Source organism: Botryllus schlosseri, chromosome 16 (assembly GCF_051294905.1).
Source record: "Botryllus schlosseri isolate E-star chromosome 16, Bs_hap1, whole genome shotgun sequence".
NCBI classification, from domain to species: Eukaryota; Metazoa; Chordata; class Ascidiacea; order Stolidobranchia; family Styelidae; genus Botryllus; species Botryllus schlosseri.
This window is the reverse complement of record NC_137251.1, coordinates 18,905,772-18,929,933: the sequence shown is the minus strand read 5'-3', so window position 1 is coordinate 18,929,933 and position 24,162 is coordinate 18,905,772. Positions and strand designations below refer to the sequence as shown.

General features: G+C 39.7%; 2 protein-coding genes across 2 annotated transcripts; one reads left to right on the top strand and one right to left on the bottom strand.

Annotated features, from left to right (window-relative positions):
- Positions 1-2,288: 2,288 nt before the first annotated feature.
- LOC145459172 (uncharacterized) lies at positions 2,289-7,925 on the top strand. Its single transcript, XM_080337805.1, has 2 exons — positions 2,289-4,204; positions 5,986-7,925. The coding sequence occupies exons 1-2, from the start codon at positions 3,874-3,876 to the stop codon at positions 6,159-6,161; spliced, it is 507 nt and encodes a 168-aa protein (XP_080193931.1). The 5' UTR covers positions 2,289-3,873; the 3' UTR covers positions 6,162-7,925.
- A 6,134-nt stretch (positions 7,926-14,059) lies between these two features.
- LOC145458927 (3-galactosyl-N-acetylglucosaminide 4-alpha-L-fucosyltransferase FUT3-like) lies at positions 14,060-23,704 on the bottom strand. The gene is made up of 3 exons (XM_080337443.1): positions 23,516-23,704; positions 20,508-21,112; positions 14,060-15,976 (listed from the first exon to the last, which is right to left on the bottom strand). The coding sequence occupies exons 1-3, from the start codon at positions 23,585-23,587 to the stop codon at positions 15,154-15,156; spliced, it is 1,500 nt and encodes a 499-aa protein (XP_080193569.1). The 5' UTR covers positions 23,588-23,704; the 3' UTR covers positions 14,060-15,153.
- Positions 23,705-24,162: the final 458 nt, after the last annotated feature.

Genomic DNA, 24,162 nt, shown 5'->3' with positions numbered 1-24,162 from the left:
CACAGACGAAATAAGCAACCAAGCAATGTTTTTGTTTACCGGTGAGTATTCAAATCTTCTCGTATAAATAAATCAATATCGGGATGTGCATTAGCGACGTTCTTAGATGCAACTCCTGGTATTAACTCGAATTAACTTGAAGTCTTCTGCAGGATGAGGATTTTGATTGGGACAGATTCGCAATAGGCAGCTGGCAGTAATCAATCATTATGTGAGCATCCCAACTATCTTGATATTTCTCTTCCATTTATTTGATATATATGAGAAACATTCCACCTCGTGCCTCACTCATATATCCTGAGTTTTAGGGGAAGCGATGATACTGAATTTTTATGCTCATGCTTATCCTTGATCCAAGAACGTTCGTGAACATCACCTCCACGTAGGGTTGCATTTAAAACAAATGGTGTTTTAAAACGATTTGTTTAAAACATGTTTCAAACAGTGTTTTGAAAAAAGGCCTTTAAAAAAACAAATTGTGTTTTTTTTAAGTTGTAAAATCATGCCATAATTGTGTAAATACTTTCCAAAAAACATGTTGTATCAGCCTACGGACAATTACCACCCGATATAGCCGACGTAGATCGAGGTGGGATGGTTGGAACCCTCAAAACAGTCGGTTCAACATTAATAGTACAGATATTTCGTCAAAGGAGCTATATTTACCCTATATTTTACTTGTTAAGGCCAATCCACTATGACGTCACAGTTGAATATTCGTAACGTCATTGCTTTAAAAAAAAATAAAAGAATAAAAAACATGCTTTAAATTAGGGCCTTGTTTTAAACTTGTTTGTTTTAAATTGATTTTTGTTTTAAATGCAACCCTACCTCCGCGATATCCCAATAGATTATTTGTTTGTCGTCTCAACACAAGTCAGACCTTTATTGTTTAGCTGATCATGTGTTAAAAGCGATGGTTCACTCTACATTCGTAATAATGTTGAGGAGTCGGTGTTAATGGATTTTCTACAGCATATACTATTACCATCTACCTCTTCTACTACATCCGATATCATAGCATCATTCGAAATCAGATCTGGCAGGGACGTAAAGCTGCAACTGGAATTTCAGGGGAGTGGGTAAATGGCTGTAAATGTTGAGGAAGTGCTATGTCTTCTTGTTTCTGTTCCAACCTTACAACTCATTCATGTAGGAATATCTATCATCATGGTTGCTCTTTGGCTCGCACAAAACTACGGGGATTACAAATTGAATCATTTAGACTTTACCTTGTGTCCATAAGCGCGAAGTTTTAGCCGAATGTTGGCGGACCGTTTGCGATGCCAGGCGTTTATTTTGATCTAACAACGTCATACCAAAGTACTCCTTGTAAGTGCACTTGGTGACATTTCACATATTGAATGGCTTTATATTCAACCTGTTCTCGTAACATATGTACCAAAACAAATCTAGGTCATTACGACACTTTCTATGTCTAGCTATCACTCAATTTTGAACATACTTATTAAAACACCCATGAATTGAAATTTCTGAACATAATAGCTACGGACAGTATCTATAATAACAAAAAGCGTCGGAAATCGTGTTAAATTTGATCCCAAAAATCATCGCTGATGAGATAAGTGTCAATTGATTTTTTTTGTACATCTTAAATGAGGGGGTGTTAATTGACGTAATCTGTACGGAAAAATAGTCTCTAAATGATAATTTTCAGGAAAAAACTAACTATTGCTTTATCAGTGCACTACAACGCACATGTTAGTACTACATGTGAGATGATATAATATAATCTAAGCCCATATTCACCTCCTAAAGCGCGAGTTAACCTCTTTACCCACGAACATACTACTTTTCTGGAATATGTAGGAAGAAGCAATATCTCAAAAAATAGAGCCAATTCGGCAAAAGTAATGCCATTTTCGGACTCAGCACCCCTGATATACCCCTGAATTGATCTCACACATCATGATTTTTGAAGAAAAAAAATTTGTTACCCTGGTGTTATATATATCGACTATATTCCAGGCCATTTCGACTTATCCCTATTGTTTCATTGTATCAAAATCTTGTGGTGTTTTGGATTGGTGAATATATTAATGCACGAATGATGATGATTATACCGTTAGTAAGTGAGAGTATGATTAAATTATTGTACCCTTTCTACGCCAAAGTAAGTGATAGGGGCTATTCGGTATTGGAACATTTCGACTCTATGAATCAGCTAGCTCCCTAGGGATAGAATGGATTTTGCGTTCGTGCCTTCGTAGTGGAAGCGGGTATACTCTACTATGTAGACAACTATATATTTGAAGTCTAGCTCTAGCTGCATGAAACGCAGTAGTTAGAGTAGCCCGACAGGATCATGGTTTTGACTTTCAAATCGGAAACTTGTGGCAATAGCAGTTTGAACGAGTATACACATGATACTAGAACACCGACAGTGTCCGACGCGCTTTTGTTAAAATGAGGATATCCCAAATCAAATTTCCGCGGACAAAGCAAGCGAGAGAGTACAAAAAAGCACCATTTGTAAACAAAGACCCGTCAGCGCAGCCGCAGTAGTAAAACATGTGAGCCGTGAAGAGCACGTGGAGATATATATATATAATTGAAGTTCTGTACCTCCAAGAAGTTCTTCAGGGATATATATATATATTATGATCGTGGATTTTCGGTACAGAGTGGTCGGCCTTCCTCGATTAGTGAGTGTTGTGCAGTTCTTTGCGTCCATGCGCTACACATAGGGTCGGGTTGGAGAATCTGAACAGTCGGCGGGTACTGAGTTGGTACAGGTAGAGGAGATTGCATCAACGACAGGTCGAAGAACAATTTGCGACGCATAGAAAACTTTCGGCGTTCCCTCGGTTACCAGGATTTTTGTTGGTTACTGTGCATCGCTTGTCATGTAAGGCCTTCCTCCCTAATTCCAGATACCAAACCCAACTCAAGCTAAACTAGGGGTCAGCTAGCTTTTGTATGTAAGTATTGGTCGCGAAGGGTATCAATTTTGGTGGCTACTTTAGTAGACCTATATATTTGCATCATTTATTTTTAGTAGCGCAATGATCGATTTTCTGTGGTTGCTTTGGTCGTTTCCAAGTCCACTGTGTTGGGTACCATATAATACAATAAGTGACAGGCCAATCAATGTTCTTACGATGATATGGCCTGATGATGAAAATTGTACGTGACAAGTCGGTTTGATGTCACATCAAGTTGGTCTGACTCTAGATTTGTCGGCAAAGCTCCAAAGGTAGCGGTAAAGCGGTAAAGGTTGTCGTTGCTCCAGATATATAGGAATTGCTTACACGTATCCAACGAAACTAAAAGAATATCTTCTTTCGTGAGACGAACACGATTCCAAATTCGAATTTCGGGGCTCACGGCTTACGCACGGCGCACGGGGCTCATTATTTTCCTTGACGGGGCTCATTTGATGCGTGCGGCTCAAGCTGCGAGCGCTTGACTATTCGGCTCTGGTCATTTCGGCGTCTGGGCAGTGGACATATCAATGTCGAACATCTTTGCCAACAAGCGGTGGTTATTTTATTTCAAGGTTTTATCGCCCCCAATCATTTGGCAGCGTATACTCACCGCACGGAGTCACATGTTCGGATGTTGACCGAAACGTTATGTTTAGGTCGGGTCTTTTATTGCGTGAGAATGCCCAGCGCCGAAATGCCGGTTCATGTAATATCCACGCTCCCGGGGCTGCACGGGCGTAACCTGCACAGTGCACACTCGTAGACTAAAGCATCCAAACGGTTCCATACGATATTATGTTGTCGTTATTTCATAATTGCTGATAAGGTTGGACCTTGTTCTGTACATTATGCATATTTTGAAAAAATATTTTCTATTCTCACACACACACACACACACACACACATATATATATATAGACACAAAATGAACATTACCTGTAGACTAACCTTCACTTCCCTTGTTCTTGAAATACTGCTGGGATTTACGGTCTCAGCTAACCCCTCGGGACCGTTGTGCTCACATGTGTTGCAAATGAATCAATTCTGCTTTCCCGCAAGCCTATCATCCTGTCGGATCGGTCGAGTGGGCAAATCAGGAGCACCTGGTCCGAAGGGGGATGCCGGAGTGAAAGGTGAGCCTGGACCAGTAGGACCCTCTGGACCGGAAGGAGGTCCTGGCGAAAGGGGACCTCCTGGAAAAAGTGCAGAAGTTGACTATAACCGCATCGATGCGTGGATTGACCAGAAACTGGAAGGTAATCCATGCTTATGGCATCGGTGTGTGAATGAGTGTCCATACTGCCGATGCTGATTCGGGTTCGAGTCCGACCGACATCGTCTTCAGAATTCCTATACCTAAGTGTTGAAGGTTTATTTAGGCTCCTCCTTTCCACCTCCCCCGCGCAAGTGTGTTACAGAAATCCCAGAAGTGTTCCGTTCTATAAGTCGGCAGTTACGGGGAAAATGAAGAATATCAGCCTGGTGTAAATGACCATCGTAGTCGACAAACACCGTGAATACCACAAAAACAGACAGGCAGTGTGTAGTCCCGTTGTTTCAATTCATATCTGTGGTAAAAAAGTATGCCAACGATGAGTATTATCTCTTTTCTGCTATTACAGTCTGCCAGGTGACTCGGTCAAGCATGATTTCCAAGGCGAAACTAAGGAATTGATATTCGCCATCGTGAACATATCAATATATGAATTGGGATGTAGGATTATAAGCAATTCGATCATATTTTGTATGCATGAGAACTTTTAATGTCATGTCTATATACAATACATGTTAGGGTGGTCCTTAAAAAACGAATTTTGGAAAGTTGTTGGTCTGACCCTGCCAAAATGTTCCTTTTGGTTAAAAAACACACTGTGTAAAATTTCATTGATTTTCATTAATGTTTAGAGGTGGCTCAATGGATCCGAAATTTTACCTATATCACCTATGGAGCATATATGGTAAATTCATAGTTGCTATTGGGTCAACGCTGGAAAGCCTGGATTACCTCGTCTGGTTAATAGCTGATCATTGGTGGGGGTACCATGATATTTTATTTTGCCACGTAAGCTCTGTTTGATGGTGTTGGGGCACATTTTGTGGAGGTCAGCAACAACCCCAAATGCACCCTGCAGTTGCTCCTCGTTTTTGTGAGATGGGCATAAACATCCTGAAGCATTGCGTTGGACGTCCTGTGTGGTCGTTGGAGACAAACAATGAGAGTGTGAAGCTGTTTCAGCAATAAAACCAGACTGCCCCTTCCACTCAACTGCCGGATATTCAAGGCACCATCGGAAAGTTGCAGGTTTTCTCAAAATAAGTGTTGTATTCTTTGTCGATTTAAGTCTTCTGTGGAATGTATTTGAAGTTAATAAATACATACTCTAATAATCCGTCTCTTCTATAGCAACAACTATATTAGCGTCGGCGCCCTTGTGCAGATCGTCATCAAACATCGCCACGCCAATCAACCCCGCAGACGGAAACCCCAGTTTCCCTACAATCCTTCTCACTGTAGCTTTATATATGTCGACAATATTCGCACTGACACTCACACTCACATTGTTTGTCTCCAACGACCACACAGGACGTCCAACGCAATGCTTCATGATGTTTATGCCCATCTCACAAAAAAAAACGAGGAGCAACTGCAGTTTGCATTTGGGGTTGTTGCTGACCTCCACAAAATGTGCCCCAACACCATCCAACAGAGATTACTTGGCAAAATAAAATGATGTTGGTCATCATGGTACCCCCACCAATGATCAGCTATCAACCAGACGAGGTAATCCAGGCTTTCCAGCGTTGACCCAATAGCAACTATGAATTTACTATACAGGCTCCATAGGTGATATATAGGTAATATTTCGGATCCATTGAGCCTCCTCTAAACATTATAATGAAAATCAATAAAATTTTGCACAGTGTGTTTTTTAACCAACAGGAACATTTTGGCAGGGTCAGACTAACCACTTTCCAAAATACGTTTTTTAATGACCACCCTAATACATGTACATGTGCTTGTGTGTTTATTTACCAGCTGCCTATAAAAGAACCGCAATCTTGGAAGAGCTGGTGACCTGGTATCAAGCGAGTAACGGCAACTTCTATAAAGTGTTCAAGCGGGCGAATTACACGGATGGTTTGAAAAATTGCATGAAGTACGGAGCTAGACTTGCTGTGGACGGCATTATTGACGCTACAGTTCGAAGGTAATTATCAATGCCTCTCTGCAATATCTTGTATTGTTTTCACCGCACATTCCTTGCCGACGCATGTACTACGCTCGATATACCACTTTATTAACTAACAAACTCTGTCGCAATCATTTACCCCGGTTGCCGAGTTTATTATTTCACCATACAGGTATGTATAGGCTTGCATTTAAGCCAAAAATCAATTAACAAACATGTTTAAAACATGTTTTACATTGTTTTTTATGTTTATTTCTTTTGGTCATGACGTCACGAATCGTTACTTGTGACGTCACAATGGAGTGACAGAGACAAGTGAAAAGATAGGGTAAAATACGGCCCCGTCGACGAAAAGGGTTTCCTACCACTGTCACAAACTGACCAAAAATATCTTCAACCAGGACTACATCGTTATGCAGCATTTTGATGGTTGGCAATCATCATCCTCATCAGAACCCACATTCCGTACCAATTACCTATATCTCCTTGCTATAACTGTCGAACAAAGCACGATTTCGAAGGTTCCAGCCACACCATTTCGTATACTTCTACTATATCAGGTGCACATCGTCCGTCGGCTCATACTACATGTTTTTCGATCGTTATTTTACAATTATGGCGAAATTATACAACGTTTGAAAAGAAGCACGATTTTTTAAAAAGGGATTTGTTTAAAACACTGTTTGAAACATGTTGCAAAGCACCGTTTGTTTAACTATATATAGTTAGTACTTTATTTTAAACCTATGTCCCAAGCAAGAACGAGGGATCCTAGAGAACACATTTTCACCGTGGCGTACCAGGCCGGAAACGGCGACATGCACCACTTGTGACTCATGATTTGTAATTTAAAAAAAATGATAATAATCTCGTATACTTTGGCCAGTAACATACCTAGGGATGTAGCTGATATAGTCTACACTTCACTGCCAGCCATACGCTGTTTTCACTCAACATTGTACACTCGGATGAGTCTATAGCAGCATCATGTAGTCTACCTATTAAAATTTGTAGGTCGTAATTATGTAATCACGACATATTCTCCGTAAACTGAAAATGTCCGCATCGCATGATCCAAAATAAATTCCACGTATCTGCAGTTTTTATACTCCTAATATGCTCTGCAACAACTGAACTAACTGTGCGTGGCCTAATGTACTGTTATAAACATATGATTGCATTCTGAGGATAGTAGAAATGTATAATACATCTCCACTACGCTAAATGGAACATGCGGATACTTATAATTTTCATACTATATTCTGTGCGGTCACGCTCCATATGGTTACGAATATATCACAGACGAGACTATGTAAATGTATTGCCCGGGAGGGTTACATTTACAGCCAATGGCTGTTTAAAACACCTTGTTTAAAACATGTTTTAAACAGTGTTTTAAACAAATGCCTTGTAAAAAAAATTAAGCTGTATAATTATGCCATACTTGTGGAAATTCTTTCCTAAATACATGTTGTATTAGCCTACGGATGACTCCCACCCTACATAGCCGACGTACATCGATATGTGATGGTTGGAAACCTCAAAATAGTGGGCTCAACAGCTATGGTAAGTAGATATTTCGTCAAAGGAGCTATATTTACCCTATATTTTCAATTGTTAATGTCAATTCACTATGACGTCACAGTTGAATGTTCTTGACGTCATGACTTAAACAAACAAAAAAACAATAAAAAACACGTTATAAACAAGGGCCTTGCTTTAAACATCTTTGTTTTATATTGATTTTTGTTTTAAATGCAACCACACCCCGGAGTCATTATTTGAATATCAAAGGAAAATCAGGCCAATGATATCCGATTTAAAAACATATGGATGTGTAAGAACTGAAAAATTTACACATTCGAGGGAATAGTCATAGTAAGCCAAACCGATGCTTGAGTAGCCTACCTTAAAAACATATCTCCCGCTTATTATCTGCTTGGCGCTTATATATTCGTGCATTGATTGTATCTTTAATTATTTCAAATCCATTCAACGACTTTTTGGTCTATTGCCGACGGCTTTGCTTGGGTTATTCGTGCCAGAGTATTCCAACGTAGAAGAGGTAGGACAGGAACCAAGTTTGCGCTGGGAACTAATGATCTACGATAGGTAATATTTCACATTTCTCTCAAGATTGATACGGAGTACCAAAATATTGATATAAATTTTCCGATGAGCATTAAACAACACACGCAATGCGCAGCCTATGTTTTTGCTGGTAAAATCGTTTTGAAAATAATCCGTTACGATCAAATCATTTCTTCTGCCACATTCTATTACGTGGTCAGTTTTATAGTCATCAAAAGGATATGAAAATTTTCATCTTCATGACTATGTGAACATGGATTTAGTGTTTTGTCAGAAATTAATAGCTGATAACGAGAGATGCGCCCAGGTTTGTCATCAACGACAACTCGTCTCAGTCATGTTCGTATTAACAGCCACGTCCCTCCCAGAAACTTGTGAACACGGATGTTGTTAAAGTTTATCGAAAGCATTTCATTATTCTTATGGTTTGACATAAGCTGAGAATGTTTGATAACGTCAAGATTAAAGATTTGCGAAACCTTATTTTCCTCAACTGAGCATCAATTGTTCAACTTAGTATTGCTATAGGGTAGTTTGATAACGAAATATAGTGCACGTGTCCTGCAGCAATCTTCAAACGGGACGTCTCGAGCAGTTGATCACACATTCATTGTATAACTTTGCATTATTTTGATGGTCAATAGCATTAATACGAACTTGGCCCATGCAAATTTTCACTGAGAACTTCTCGACAAATTGATCATACCCAGCGGACAGTCTACATACATAGGATTGGACGACAGAGCCCAAGAAGGAACTTTTGTTTGGCTGGACGGAAGAGAATACAGTGTGGGAGATGTGAATTTTTGGCCCGGAGAACCAAATAATTTTGCGCGAAGTCAGGATTGCGCGGTTTCAGCTAACTTCTACAACTGGAAATTTGATGATGTTCGTTGCCATGCAATACATAATTATATATGTGAAAAACTCGCATAAAACAGGCGATTGCATGTACCACAGGTGTTTTTCTCTGGTCGAATGTCACCATGCGCCACTATTCTTGTGAATAAGAGATATTATTGCAAATAAAAGCACGCAATCTGATCGATGTCTGCTGTACTCACTGCCTATTCATACAATGCCCATCCGATTTCTACTCGACCGACTACTACCATTACTACTGGATGTAACTCACTGCTCATGCCTGTGCTAACTTTACGGCACCGATCGGAGTCACACTTAAATTGGTGGGCTTATCTAGGGAAATTCATTCTGCTCTGGACCTTACCTCTTCCCTTGATACGAGATCCTTCCGGAGATTAGTCACTGAGATATGATCGTAACCGCGTGGCTAGGCTCAACTATTTGGAAAGAGGCAGTGATTTCAAAGGGATCTGTGTCACGGTTTTATTTGGTAAAATATAGATGGATATAATTAGAGATTGTTATCGCTGTAGAGGCCAGACTTTAAATTGACTTCATTCCCGTCTGCTATAGCACATATCAGTCTTACCCAAAACCCGTGAACTGGGTCTGGGAAAGGATGCCGTTTACAAAAAATGGTATTTAAAAAAGGAAGTAACTCCACTTGGCCACTCGCCACCCACTCGGCGTTGGCGTTATATTACTGAAGTCGAAAACAAAGCGGGGTCGTATTCGAACTCAGATGCTCAGGAATTTACCAAATGAATATTTGTCAGCTGCATACTTGTACAAAGTATTGTGTATTTTTGAAAGACGGAACTAGAACTACAACTACAAGTACTTGTTTTGCAAAATATGCAAGTAGAACCAGAACCAGAACCAGAGTTGGATCAATTACATTATTTCAGTTCAATTACAATTACAATTACAATTACTTTCATGCATGTTTCAATTACATTACAATTACAATTACTCCATGCTAAAAATATCAAATTACAATTACAATTACAATTACTCCTTGCATGCTTCAATTACATTACAATTACAATTGTTGCTGTTGAACATGTAATTGAATAATCATTAAATTCAACCGTGCTCCTTGACAACCGTAGCGTCGTATTTAACAACAATTCAAGTCTAGTTCAGATTGTGTAGTAATAAATGCGTTTAAGTGCGTACAGTACATAGTATGATATGTAAGATGTCATTGTGACGTAATATAAGCGTGTTTTGTATGCTCGGTAATTATGGCTCACGTAATTGGAAATGTAAAATGTTATTTACCTAATTTCCTATGGGTTAGGATTAAGGATAGGGTGCAGTATGTCGTTGAAAAAGTATTATAATATATGGACGTGTTGGATTTGCGTATATAGTATATAATTAAAGAAAAAATATTATTTTTATCGAGGGACGTAGTAATTAGGATGAGGAGTAAAACCAAAACCGTGCTTTGTCAGATAAGACGTTATATAATATCCAGTGGTCTGGTTAGTTAGCCAGACGACGTAACGATGCAGCATCGTGATCTGAAATCGTATTGTAGATTGCCAACCCACGGATAGATGCGCAAGATGTGAGTCACGGATGAATGCACCGACAAACGTACTGCAGAGCCGGCTAAAAGCAGCAAACTTTGTAGTCCTAGAGCTGGCGATCCATGCGTCCAAATTTGATGCACCTGGTCTTTATCGTAGGCTATTGATGTACTAATTCCGAAAATACAAAATAAAATCTCGTCAGGGCAATGTAACTGCTCCAAAATAGCCGTTTAAGGCCGACTGTTCTGAAAAGTGAGAGCGCTGCAGCAGCATGACCACAACAATTACCAATTACGCCCAGCGATTGTTCAGAACAATGCCGATTCCCAGACTTTCACGACTATTTTGGGATGGTACCATTGCTTGGAAATATACTTTCATTGTGGAATCAGTGCGACACTAGCTTTCGATTAGGACCATACATATCAAATTTCGACGCTTGGATCGCCAGCTATGGGACTATCAATTCTGCTGCTTTTAGCCGGCTCAGCAGTTCGCTTCTCGGCGTATTCAATCGCGAGTCACGTGTTGCGAATCCGTCCGTTGGTTAGTAATCTAAAAATTGTATACAATGGCAGCCGAGGCCAGCATAGCGGTAAAAATAAAAAAAACTTCGCCCGCAAGGGCGCAGTCAAGGGCTTCAGCGAATGGATCCACCAAATTCCTTGTCGACATTTAAAGAGAATGCATTATAAGTCAATTATTTTATGTTGTGCTTGTCAGGTCTCAATAGCAATTTAATGTAATTGAAATTGTAATTGAGCAAAATTTTCGTCAAATTACAATTACAATTACACAAAATAAAAATGCTTCAATTACAATTACATTACAATTACATTGAAAAATGTAATTAATTACATTCAATCACAATTACAAATTACAATTGATCCAACTCTGACCAGAACTACTCACTTTTTAAAATATGCAACTAGAACTACAACTATCTATTTTTAGAAAGGTACAACCACAACTAACACTAAAACTACTGATATTTCAAACGCCGCAACTAGAACTGAAACTACTCTGGTTGTATAGCAATTAGCAATTAACTGGTTTAGCATAGGGCTACCATATTTTGTGACTCAATTCTGGACGCTTTTTAGCGCCCACTAATGGATTTTAAAATGAGGTATGAGAACATTGTCGATTAATATGACGTCATATCAGCAAAGCTTTGTCTACTGACTAGAGGTGGTCACGATCCGGTTAAGGAGTATGTGGTTGTGTTTTGTAGCTAGGGCCGAAGCCACATTTTTTCAGCCTCCTCCCGCACAAAAAGACACTGATTTTGGGCCCACCGCAGGATAATCGATGCAAATTCTGTGGGCTCACTATATGCATGTGGTCGCTAAATGATTTGAATGAATTATGTCAATAATATTAGTTCTTCCATATATTACTATATAATTTTGATCCTCTCTCCGCCCACATGATCAGAGTTAGCGGTAGAGCTGGTGGAGGATGATGACTTCGAAAATGCAAGGAGCATAATTGAATATCGTAAAGTCATGTTCATTTCCCACCGTTAAGATTAATATATATCAGCCTAATGCCGGTGCGCACTGCACCACTTAGATATACAAACACCGCACATCTGGTGGTTTCCAACCGTTTATGGTCGCGAATCCATTTCCAATTTGCCGTGGCCCAGCTCCGAATTTGATTAGCTGACTAGTAATTAAAGGTCGGCACATTTGCCCAGACTTAGTCACGGCCTATTTTTGGAAGGCTGATTACGTTCAACATCTTCGCGAACCTCAGAATAAAGGAAAACTACTCCCAGGTTTAGAATTACTATCTTTAAATAAAGCATTCAGACGCTCTAAACCAGGGGTGGCCAACTTTTGCGGCCAAAGGGCCACGTGAGATTTACGAACCATTGCGAGGGCCACTTGAATGTTGATGACCTCTTTTTAGTCGTCCGATAGGAGCGAACCGAATTAGGTAACGTTGAAAACAAGATTTATATTACTACGCATTAACATTGATAACAATTATGTCATGAAAAGTCTATGTGTACGGTGAATCTTATTGAAAACGCAAGGGGTACGATGGCAAAAACGGTTGAGAAACAATGCTATTACTAGGGAACAATAATGATCATGTTTAAGTTGATATTGATTTGTTCCAATATTAATCGAAGAAAATGTAACGCTGGTTAAATTTGATTTTGGCAATGACAGTAACAATAGTATACCTATCACGACTATATCAGAAACCACGATTAGGCTACAGCGCTCACATGCTCTGATATCAGATCAATCTTTAGTAAATTATAAAATATTCTGCATAAAATTATGGCACGTCAAAGCTGCAATATCATAACCCAACAGCTGTCACCACGCGTCCCCTATTCTAACAAATTTTGCCCGCCACAAAAACTATTTTATTCAAATATTTGAAATTGTGATTTTTTCAGTGCCAAGCATGAATAGTATAAAAGAAAATTACATTTTCACGTTTGTGAAATGCCTGTCTGCGAGGTGCCGTCAAATAAGGCCTACTTGGATATTTTACATTAAATACCACTAAGATTTATCGATGCTGCGGCCCGCAGAGTCATCAAAAATTAGGAATTTGGCCCGCGAGCACATCTGAGTTTGAGACATCTGGTCTAGGCCAGACCGGACAATGTATTCGGCGTCTGAGTATTGCTACACCTTGATATTGAGCGGAGTGTAAAACGGGTTTCTGTACTTGCTACGGATATTACCCCTTGAACAAGTTATACAGCAGTAGCCAACACCCCAATCGCACGGATATGGTTTTTAAGATACAATAAACATATAAAATGAATATTGACACCGTCCGCTTGCTAGATTTTTTACATCAGACAACGATATCAATTTCATTAATTGGTTGAATAAGCATCATTCGTTGACAATCTACATGTTGTGTATTTCACTCTTGATGTTGTGTGATTGCGGGTCAAGCTCACAGCAGAGTGTCACTAAATATTCACAAACAGAAACCTGGATATTTCGAAGCAACTTTTGTAACAAAGCAAGTAAAATTTTTGAGATCGTCAAGGGGCGTGCTCGTTTAGTACTCGTTTTATACTGCCAGCCCCTAGCATAGAGTGGCCCGCAGTTGGAATGCAATGAATTCTAACGAAAGATGTTATAATGAAGCGAAAATTGTAATATATGAAAAAGGTTCACACCCACCAAGGTTCGTTTGTGAACGTGAACCTCTAAATTTCCGAGGTTCACACACAGAACGCGAAAGTGAACCTCACGTTCAAACCGTCCCCACTAATTACTCATTACTTATTTTGCCCCGCTCACATAAGCACCAGTCCCATTTTGTGAAATACATAGTGATCAATATTTTTGTAGCCGCTCTATTTGCCATCACTGTTGTGCTGATGACGAAATTGCAGGTATGACGAATAGCCATGTCCCAGGTTACAGTAATGCACGGCTTATCTTGCATACCCAGGTTGAGCGTGTTATATATGGAAAATTTGAACAGGCTTAGTTTTAAAAGGGTGGCGCCAACGAGGAAACAATTTTTACTATTTTTAACAATTACCGTAAAATTTTGTGAACTCAGCGACAAGTATTAACATAGCATCATATAAATTACATCGAAACCAGAGCTATTTTTCAAACAACTGGCGCCAGATCCGGCTCCATCAGAATTTTATTTCGAGCTCCGGCTCCAGCTCCGGCTCCGTTGAAAATACACGGTTCCGGGGCTCCGGCTCCAAAGTCCTGGTAGTAATGATATGCATTTTCAGTTTATTTCAATGTACATCACCCGCCAATCTGCGTCTATCTATGCTGAAATAACCGATATAAAATCTGTAGAAGTCTATATGCATGCTTTTGAATTAGCTTGAGGTGAGATGAAGAGGTATTCTATAGCTGACTATGACTTTTTGTTATAAGTAGCCTACTCGAGTGTTTTCATGCGACTCCATCCGCAGGCCGACTCTGAAGTTTAAAATACGGCTCCGACATCCAAAAATGTTGGGAACCACGCTCATGGTCATTGTGCAATGCAACTGCGGCGGCGCAATGCCGTTTAGTTTTATCTATTCTAATGTGTCGGATGCTGATGCTGAACTACACGATGACCAATCGAGGTTTCCACGGTGGCACGAAAGTATCGGAATTATATTTTGATTGATAAATATATCGGTGTGAATGGCATAAATTATTTTGGCCGGGTCGCATGTGTTAAGCATGAAAATTGGAATGAAAAATAGATTCGTACTTTTTGTGTTACAACAAATATCAATGGTATTTTGAACTAATAATTACTGATCAAATATCATAAAGTCACAGATGCCAACAGCAAGGATTATCTCATATCGTTGGAAAACGCTTTCGCGTACGCGTCTCTATACTTTTATGACATGGTGTTGCATTAGCATATTTATTTCATACATTGCATTCAATATGGAACCGTAACTAAATTGCGCACTCTACAAGTAAGACTTGTGAATGTTGATGCGCAATAGCGTCGCCTAATAAATTATGGTGCAGGTAAATTTGATGCAGTTATGTCATGCTATGACTTTAGACATTCATCATCGACGAATCCAGTCTTGTACAGCCAATTATAAACTGATGGGACAGTTTTCCGTGTCAAATGTTTATCAGTTACTTTCTTGCACAACCTGCAAAGAGTTGATCGGTGGGTAGGAATTATATCTTCGTACGGGGTTGATTCGTCAAGTGGCTGAAAGCGCCATTTATGATATTCTCTGTACGCCGTGTCGTTGCGATCCAAGTAATTCACATAGTCGACAAGTTCTTTTGGTGACTTGAAGTCTTCGGCGTGAATGAAGGAGTTGACGGGTGCCACTTTGATCACGTCCTCTTTCGTCGGACCCCATACTATCGGTACAGCACTGGATCGCAGTCCATTCCTCCAAAACTTTTCTGATACGTAATCAGGACAGTGGATAGAGTTTTCGAAGGATATGTAAAATTTGTGACGTTGCATCTCTTTGACTAAATCCGAGCCTTTGAATCTGTTGTTGAAGCAAGTACCGTACGTTGTCATCTTCAGCCCGCTGTTTATCAATTTCATCGCATATTTCATTCTTTCTGCTGCACCGTGGGTATTGTTGCAATTGCTGACGGCCCAGATGGCCAGCCCACTTTTCCTTGTCATCATTTTTTCGAACCAATTAGATTTCTGCTTTTCGTGAAATACCGTTAATTCGTATTGTATATTTCCGAAGTAATCCACGATGTCAGAGTCAGGTCTGAAATTGATGGTTAAGTTGAATATGGAGTCGAACCGCGGATCCTTCAGAACGTCGCCGAAATGATACGTTTTTGCTGGGGTCTCTCGCGACCAAAATGCGTAGAGCTGATTAGGATTCCTGAAAAGGTAAATATATGTTCAAACCATTAAAAAACGACGACATATCGACATTAGTTATACATTACTTATATATGCGTACTTCGTCATTTATATAGCTGCTGACTATATATGACAGCATCTCTGCGACATACAAATGCAATGTGCCCAAAGTCATTCATGACAAATCCAAACTGGGACGAGGCCCGTTTTAATTGCTTACAGGCCGGATTATATGAATTATTACGCGCCAAAATTTTGCCTCCAAATCACTGCATTTGTCTTTGCAGTGTAGTGTTTCATCATTACGTCTACGGATGTAGACAAAATATTACAGATTGTTAGGGCTGTTCCATAGCAACATTTATTCGCAAACAATATAATTTATAACAGTACAATGATTGATAGATTAAATGCAGTTGTGAACCGCGTTTCTTGGTCCACACTTATTGCTACATCGATGTGCAAGCAACTGAGATGAAAAGCATGGAAAAGGCGCCAAAGCATGAGTGATCTCGTTATGCTGAGTTGGGCACGACATGACGTCATGCACTACTACTTTACAGGGTAAAAGCATCATAATATATACATAATCCAAGTAACATCCCCTTCACCAAGAAATTAACAAACAGAAACAAAATTAACGAACTAGAACTGAAATATAGAATACAGCAACTTGTCAAGTTGAAAACACATTGACTATTAACCCCGGGATCACGACGATACAAGTTGGCATATTTCTTCTCACGTTGCTTTATTGACTATGTGGTGTTGGACCTGCATTTGCGCCGTAAGAGATATTAAGAGATTCGAAGGTAAACGCGAAGGTGTCGAAATCGACTCATTATTACTAAATCACTGTTCTGGTTTTCACGGATACGACTTTGGATCACGACAACATAAAGTTTTTCCACCGCCACCCCTATCTAGCTCACTCCAGTAAAGTGGCCAAAGATAGCAATATGCGAGCAATATGACTTACGCTGTATTTGACAGTAGAATTGGCCCAAAGTTATTTAGCTGTGTGACTGCAGTTATCTTCATGTTACTTTAAGCACCGTGACTTGCATTCTTCGCTAGTAACTTGCGATTTCGATTCGACGTTTTCGCCTCTCTAAATAACTATAAGCTTTGGGTTATTTTCCCCTACTCGGAATTTGGTGTTTATGTGATACCTGTTACTGTTGGTGACCTAATTTACGCAAGATTGCCGCCGGGCGGTTGTAATGTCACATATCAACAATATGAACAATTAAACATGTTCGGCATTTGCTGTCTTGGGGGATTATGGAGGTGTTTTTATAAAAGTTTTAACTTTTGATAGAAATTTGCCGGATGATGCAAGCATTTCTCATTCACTCAGCGTGGAACCGGCTGTACATCACCGGCCGAGTGAAACCGTGCGATGTAAAGTTTGGGTGCCTGGAAGCCATCAAGTTGTCCAAAATACAAAGCCTGCAATACATTTCATTCGATTGCATATTCTGGTGGAAACACGGGTATAGGAAGATGTGATCAATATATAGTCAGCGTTACTACTAGGGCGTAACGCGGCAAATTCGACTCAATTTTGAATAGAAGTAGCTATTGGAAGACGTCTCAAGTAGGGATGGTGGGAACCTCGTGACGTCACGTGACGTCATATTGCTAATTCCAACCCTACATTTCAGTTAAGTGATAGCCTATATTAATGTACAGTTTGTACACGATACCTGGCGACGACTAGGACCACATAATGCCGCAATGCTGAAGTACATATTGACGTTTTAAACACCGCCACTGTATCAACTGCGACAATCAAATGATATAATAAGCCTATTAAATCAATATCTTCCGTTGCTTTGCCAACAAATTCGACGAGGTCTTGCAAGGGAATATATAAGCTTACGCCTCAACGGTCTAGGCCAGACCGGACAATGTATTCGACGTCTGAGTATGCTACGTTGATATTGAGCAGAGTGTCCAACGGGTTTCGGGACTTGCTACGGATAGTACCCCTTAAACAAGTTATATGGCCGTAGCCAGCACCGCAATCGCCAGGATTTGGTTTTCATGATACAGTAAACATATGAAATGAAAATTGACCCTGCCTGCTAGATTTTTTACATCAGACCACGATACCAATTTCATTAATTGGCTGGTTGAATAAGCATCATTCGCTGACTACCTGCAATACTACATGTAGTGTATGTCACTCTAGATGTTGTGTAATTGCGGGTCAAGCTCACAGCAGAGAATCAATAAATATTGACAAACGGAAAGCTGGATATTTCGAGCAAACTTTCGTAATAAAGCAAGTAAAATTTTTGAGATTGTCAAGGTGCATGCTCGTTTAGTGTTGATTTTTTATGCTGCTAGCGCCATGCATAGAGTGGCCCTCTGTTGAAATGCAATAAATTTTACCCAAAGATGTTTTAATTAGGCGAAAATTGTGATATATGAAAAAGGTTCACAGTGCAGAACCTATCAAGGTTCGTTTGTGAACGTGAACCTCTAAATTTCTGAGGTTCACACACAGAACGCGAACGTGAACCTCAAGTTGACACCATCCCTACTCTCGAGGCTACTTAAAGTGGATACAAATGAAATGTCCTAAAAGTGCTCTAGTAGCACTCAGATACTTCAGGCTCGCATACTTTGTCAGTTTTGACTAGTACTTTAGAAATTGAAAGATGCATCTTTGCAAACAACAGTCCTAAAAGTGCTCTAGTAGCACTCAGATACTCCAGGCTCGCATACGTTTTCAGTTTTGACTAGTACTTTAGAAATTGAAAGATGCAACACAAAATGAACCATGACACTATGAACACGCTAAATCTTCGAAAATAATGTTTAGCAGTTACTACGATTACTTGGGCGATTTTAATGACCTAAAAAACGGAATATTTTGACATAACAAATCAGAATTTCGACATTTCTGCATTTTGACCAAATCTTGACCTCACGTATGCAAATTAGGTATTTTCGTACAAAATGTTAGAATTGTACTACTTATCTTCATCATATCTGGTTGGAACTGTCTGTCCTTACGAAGTATGGCCTTCAAAAAATTGACTTAAAAACTGAGAAATTTTTGCAAGAATAAACTTTACTTTAATGAAAAATTCCAGTAGATAAATCACGTACTATGGTAGAAATATCTAAAATTTGTTGTAGCACAACGAAAGATACTTTCCTACCTTCTCGGGTAGAAAGTGTCTGTCCTTACCAAGTAGGGTACCAAGAATAGAGAAAGGACGTTCAACAGCAGCAGTTGTTGGCTGCCACGCTGCAGTTGTGCGTACACTGCTGGTTATGCACCGTGTTGCTTCATTCTGACAATGTTGTGTACATCACAACTTTTCATTGTTAGCTTCTTGATATAAGAACAATGCAATGCCAGAGCAGTCTTGCTTTAGTTAGGATATTGCGGTATACGTTGATCATAACACCACGTCAACCTATTTTTTCATTTGACCGTTTATGATTCACAGCGAGCAGACAATGGCCGTCTACGACAGTAGGCCTAGGCTACAAGCTGTGAAATACCAAATGATAAGTTCAACGACAGTGCAAAACCTACGATACAAACTTTTTTTGACTTTTGTAAACGATTCCGGCGATTCTGGCGCTTCAATTTTGACAAAATTTCGAATTATTTTGACATGTCAAAAAAAAATCGCCCTACTTATGAGCATTCACTTACAGCAGTGATGCAGCAGACGTATGACCAGGGTTGTAACCAAGTCATAAAGCTCCGAGTCGCAAGTCAATCTCAGTTTTATAGTTTTGACTCGAGTCAAGTCGAGTCATTTTCAATTCACCACCGAGTCAAGTCCGAGTCCAAGTCATCGAACAGAGGTTCGAGTCCTAGTCATGGTGTTATGACTCGAGTCCGAGTCCAAGTCATTGTGTTGACTTCTCAGTTTCCTGTTAAAGTCATGTTAAACCCACTTTTATAACTCTGTTTGATGATATCGAACGGTTCACATTTATAATATACTAATTTTCCTCATTTTCAACAGTTTCCTGTCGCATTTTTAAATACCCGTACCAATACACGAAATCCCAATAGTGTGGTTACTTTACTTGTTCTTCGAAATTACAATGAAATGTCGGTCTCGGCCGTCTGAGTCTCGAGTCATATGACTTGGTTCGAGTCATACGCAATGACTCGAGTCCAAGTCGAGTCAATACACAGATTGACTCGAGTCGAGTCGAGTCATTTTAGTAATTTGAGAAGATGACTCGAGCCAAGTCAAGTCACCGGAAAATCGTGACTCGAGTCGAGTCATGACTCGAGTCATTACAACCCTGCGTATGACAAAACTTTTTTCTCCTTTCCAAAATCCAGAGTTATAAAAAGAGAACCACTGAGTTTACAGAGTATAGAAACAATGTTAAACCACTTGAATGAGTCGACAAAACAGAAATACTTCATTACTGACCACCACTGCTGGTTTATCGCAAATGAATCTGTGGATGCACAACCAATATGATTGACTGTGGAATGTATACCACTTTCCACACCAATGCAGTGACACGAAACCAACATATACGGTAAGTTCTCATACCTTGTCTTTGGGTCCGGCACATCTAGAAATTTCCGGAGGTCGGGAGAATTGAAATGAACCAGCGCCGCGCACTCTCGTACCAACTTTCGGTTTGTCGTTACTTTACAGCCACCGCATTCTGGCGGACTTATGTATTCTAGATGCTCCTTGTAATGTTTCATTTGGTATTCCATCGCTTTCCATACCAGAATGATCGGCTCGTTACCGACTGCACGCTCCGGAGGCACTTCGAGTTTTGCGTGCACCTTACGTCCCTCGCTTTCAATAGGACTTTCTTCTGCTAGTTTTAGTTTTTTCCTATCACGTTTAAGCTTTCCGCGATTAAACGGATCGTCATCTTCTTGACCTAAATCTTTCGGGTATCGCTTCTCATGTACATCATTACTTCTGTCATATTCATTTGCAAGTTGTTGTACATTCGAATTGTCTTCAAGATTTTTATTAACGATGTAATGACCCAAACTGTGACGCGACCTAGTGACTTCGTTTGCGGTTCTTTTCCAATGTAACGTATACCACAACAGTCCGACTATGGATAAGATCAGGAAATAGTTGCTTACGGATGATTTGGAGCGTGGCCGCAACTGCCTTACGATTAGATTGACCTGAAATAAAACGAGAACACGTCAATCGTCAATTTGAATGTATTCTGCTTAGCGCAATCATATGCGAGGTTGCATTGGTAATTCCTTAGGTTGCGACTCCATGATATAGAGTCCTGCATTTGCGATGCATTGTGGGTCTCAAACTCAAATGTACTGGCGGACGAAGTTCCTAGCTTTTGAAAGTGCCGCGGGCCCCATAACCAATGGGGTATTCAATGTATTTCCAAGTACGCCTTATTTAACGGGACGCGTTTGTCCTATTATCCACATACACCGTGTAAATGTGATTTACTGTTGCCTAGAACGGAAAAAAAATCACATTTAATATTTTTTGTGTAGAATTGTTGTTGTGCGTGGTGGAGAGTAAGCATAAGTGTTGTTTGTTGAGTAGTTGTAGGTTTTTAGTGTAATTTTGGTGTGAATTTCAACTTTTAAAATCTGACAAAAGATATCTGGCACTTACATATCGTCAAATACTTGAAAATGAAATAAGTGTTTTAGACCCCCGAGTTAAGGTATATTATGAGACACGGTTTGTATCTTGGCTTTGTCTTGCATAAATTCTGCTGTTAAAATCGTACCCGCCAGCAATGCATGATATCGTTGCCAATGAAATCGGCACTGGCCGGACTTTAATCCTAACCCCAACCTACCCTAGCACCCCAATGTGACTGTATTATTACATGGGCTTATATACCAAGTGACGAATTCACCAAGTGTGGTATATTATTTTATATCCTTTATTCACAGTAGAGCTGGTAAATACACGCATATCCGGGGAGCAACCTGCACCCAAACGAAAATGGCGAGATTGGAGTAAATTTTTAAAATTTCAGTAATACAGTGAAATTGTTATTCCTGCGTGCAATACATGGAGTCAGATTACAGAATTGCAGTATAGATGAAGAATTGGCAAGGGTTACAGAGCAGAGATAGAGATTATTGAAAATGAAGAATCGAAATTACAGAAATTATGCTGTGATTCACTAGTGGGACTTTAGTGCAGTGGTGCATTCAAGGCCTTCCGAAGAATATGCACAGTGCCCAATATCGTGATCTTTTGGATCATGTCGAATCGAACGTTACCCGGAATCTGTTGGATATGTCTCATGAGTTTTTTGCTTACGACCCCCATAGCGACAACGACTATCGGTACAATGTTTATTTTGCATCGCCACATTTTCTCATTAAGTATAAATCATTATTATGTTATTTGTAATTTGTACATACATTGTTCGTGCATTTCCATAATAACCATTGCTATTACATTTCGAATGCCTAATTCACTGGCAACCGTGCGGCCGAAGGGGAAAGTATAACATTTAAATACGATAACAATGATTTATGCCGCGCGGATATGAATGACGTGTATAATATAGAATATGTGGAATTCTCCACGGCATGCCTGTCGTAATTATTCGATTCATTTAAAAAACGCATGCTCTTGTGTACTATTGAATGACGACTTCATATATCGGGAGGTCCTTTAATTGCGGACGCGAACGTTTATAATTGCCGATTCTAATCCAAAACGATGACTACGAGGGCCGATGAGCGTATAAACAAAAATTCGACGTCCTTCAAGAAACGGTGTAACAGTCTATTCATTCAAAAACGCCATTGAGTGCTATTTAATGACGACACCCTTTATCTTGAAGTCCATAATTGCCGATGTAAACGTTTATTTTCATAATCACTCTTGAGGCATGTATAAATATAAATTCTACGGGCTTCGCAAAACGGCACAACTCAAATTCCAACTACATAACTGGGTTCATGTATCGTAGCCCCGGATTTTGCATTTCTGAATAACGCGGGGGGCATTATGCCTACATTCTTGTGCACTTCAAGTATCTTAATCTTACGACTAAATGATTCGCAGTGATTCGCAGAAGATCACAGGAGTTGCACAGGAGTTGTCAGTGGTGGGGGAAGTTCAAATAGGTACTTTTACAGCGACCATGACGAAAATAATACCAGTTCTGCCCTACACCAAGATCATTTGGTAATTTTAGACCGCACCAATTTCATTGTACATTGTGAAAATGCTGTGACTTGATTACGTCTCAACAGAGATGTCATTTCTTTTGTATAAAATGTTCTGGATGTGGTGATAGGTCTAATGGAGATTTCCAAGCTTTCAAGTGGGTAGAACAGTATCGAAATTATAACATCGTTGATAAATATAGCTCTTATGGGAAAGGGACGATAAATTTATATACTGGAAAAAAATCTTTTCTCTCTACTCGACTAGAATCAAAACAATGAATACTCGGTTGTAATTCGAGTAATTGAAGCATTGTGCCTGTCCCTATTCATGATGCATGTAACGCATTAACGATTGATGTTATCGCCTCTATAAGCTCCATCAAGCGACCCGGGCAGTAGTACAACACCACTTACCCTCATCTTTGCAATATGTTTCCTTCGGAATTTGTCAACAATCCCCCTGGCACCACGGCTCTTCTGTTTCATGTGTCGTCTCTCGAAGATCCAGCCATACCAAAAAAAAGAACGCGTCGGGAAAGAATCTAAGGTATCTGAAATGTGATTTTGACGTTTCAATATTCATTTCTCAATAACGTGAAGCACACCAATCTCACGGTTATATAACCTATTATTGGTATACCAAACAATATACGCAGATGTGCTCGACATACTCAGCGTTAGTATTCAAGTAGCTTCAAAATGTAGATTTGGTCGAAGGGTCGTATATTATCGAAGGTGGCTTCATTCGTAATTACAATATGCATTTACGTGACGATCTCAAACTGGCTAATCAGTGTCATCGCACTGCAAATAGCTGCCATTCCGACAATGTATTCAGTTACCATGATACAGGGCTATTTCGTCAAGTTGTTCTCCCAATTTAACACATAACAGTTATACATGATACAAGTTATATCCACAACAACTGTCCATTTTTACAAATATATAGAAGTGTCTAACCTGAGAAATTAAGTAGAAGTGACAGTATGGCCTAAAAACATAACTATACTTGGGTAAGTAGTGCGAGTTGACAACACCTATTCGAGTACTCCCAGAAAGTA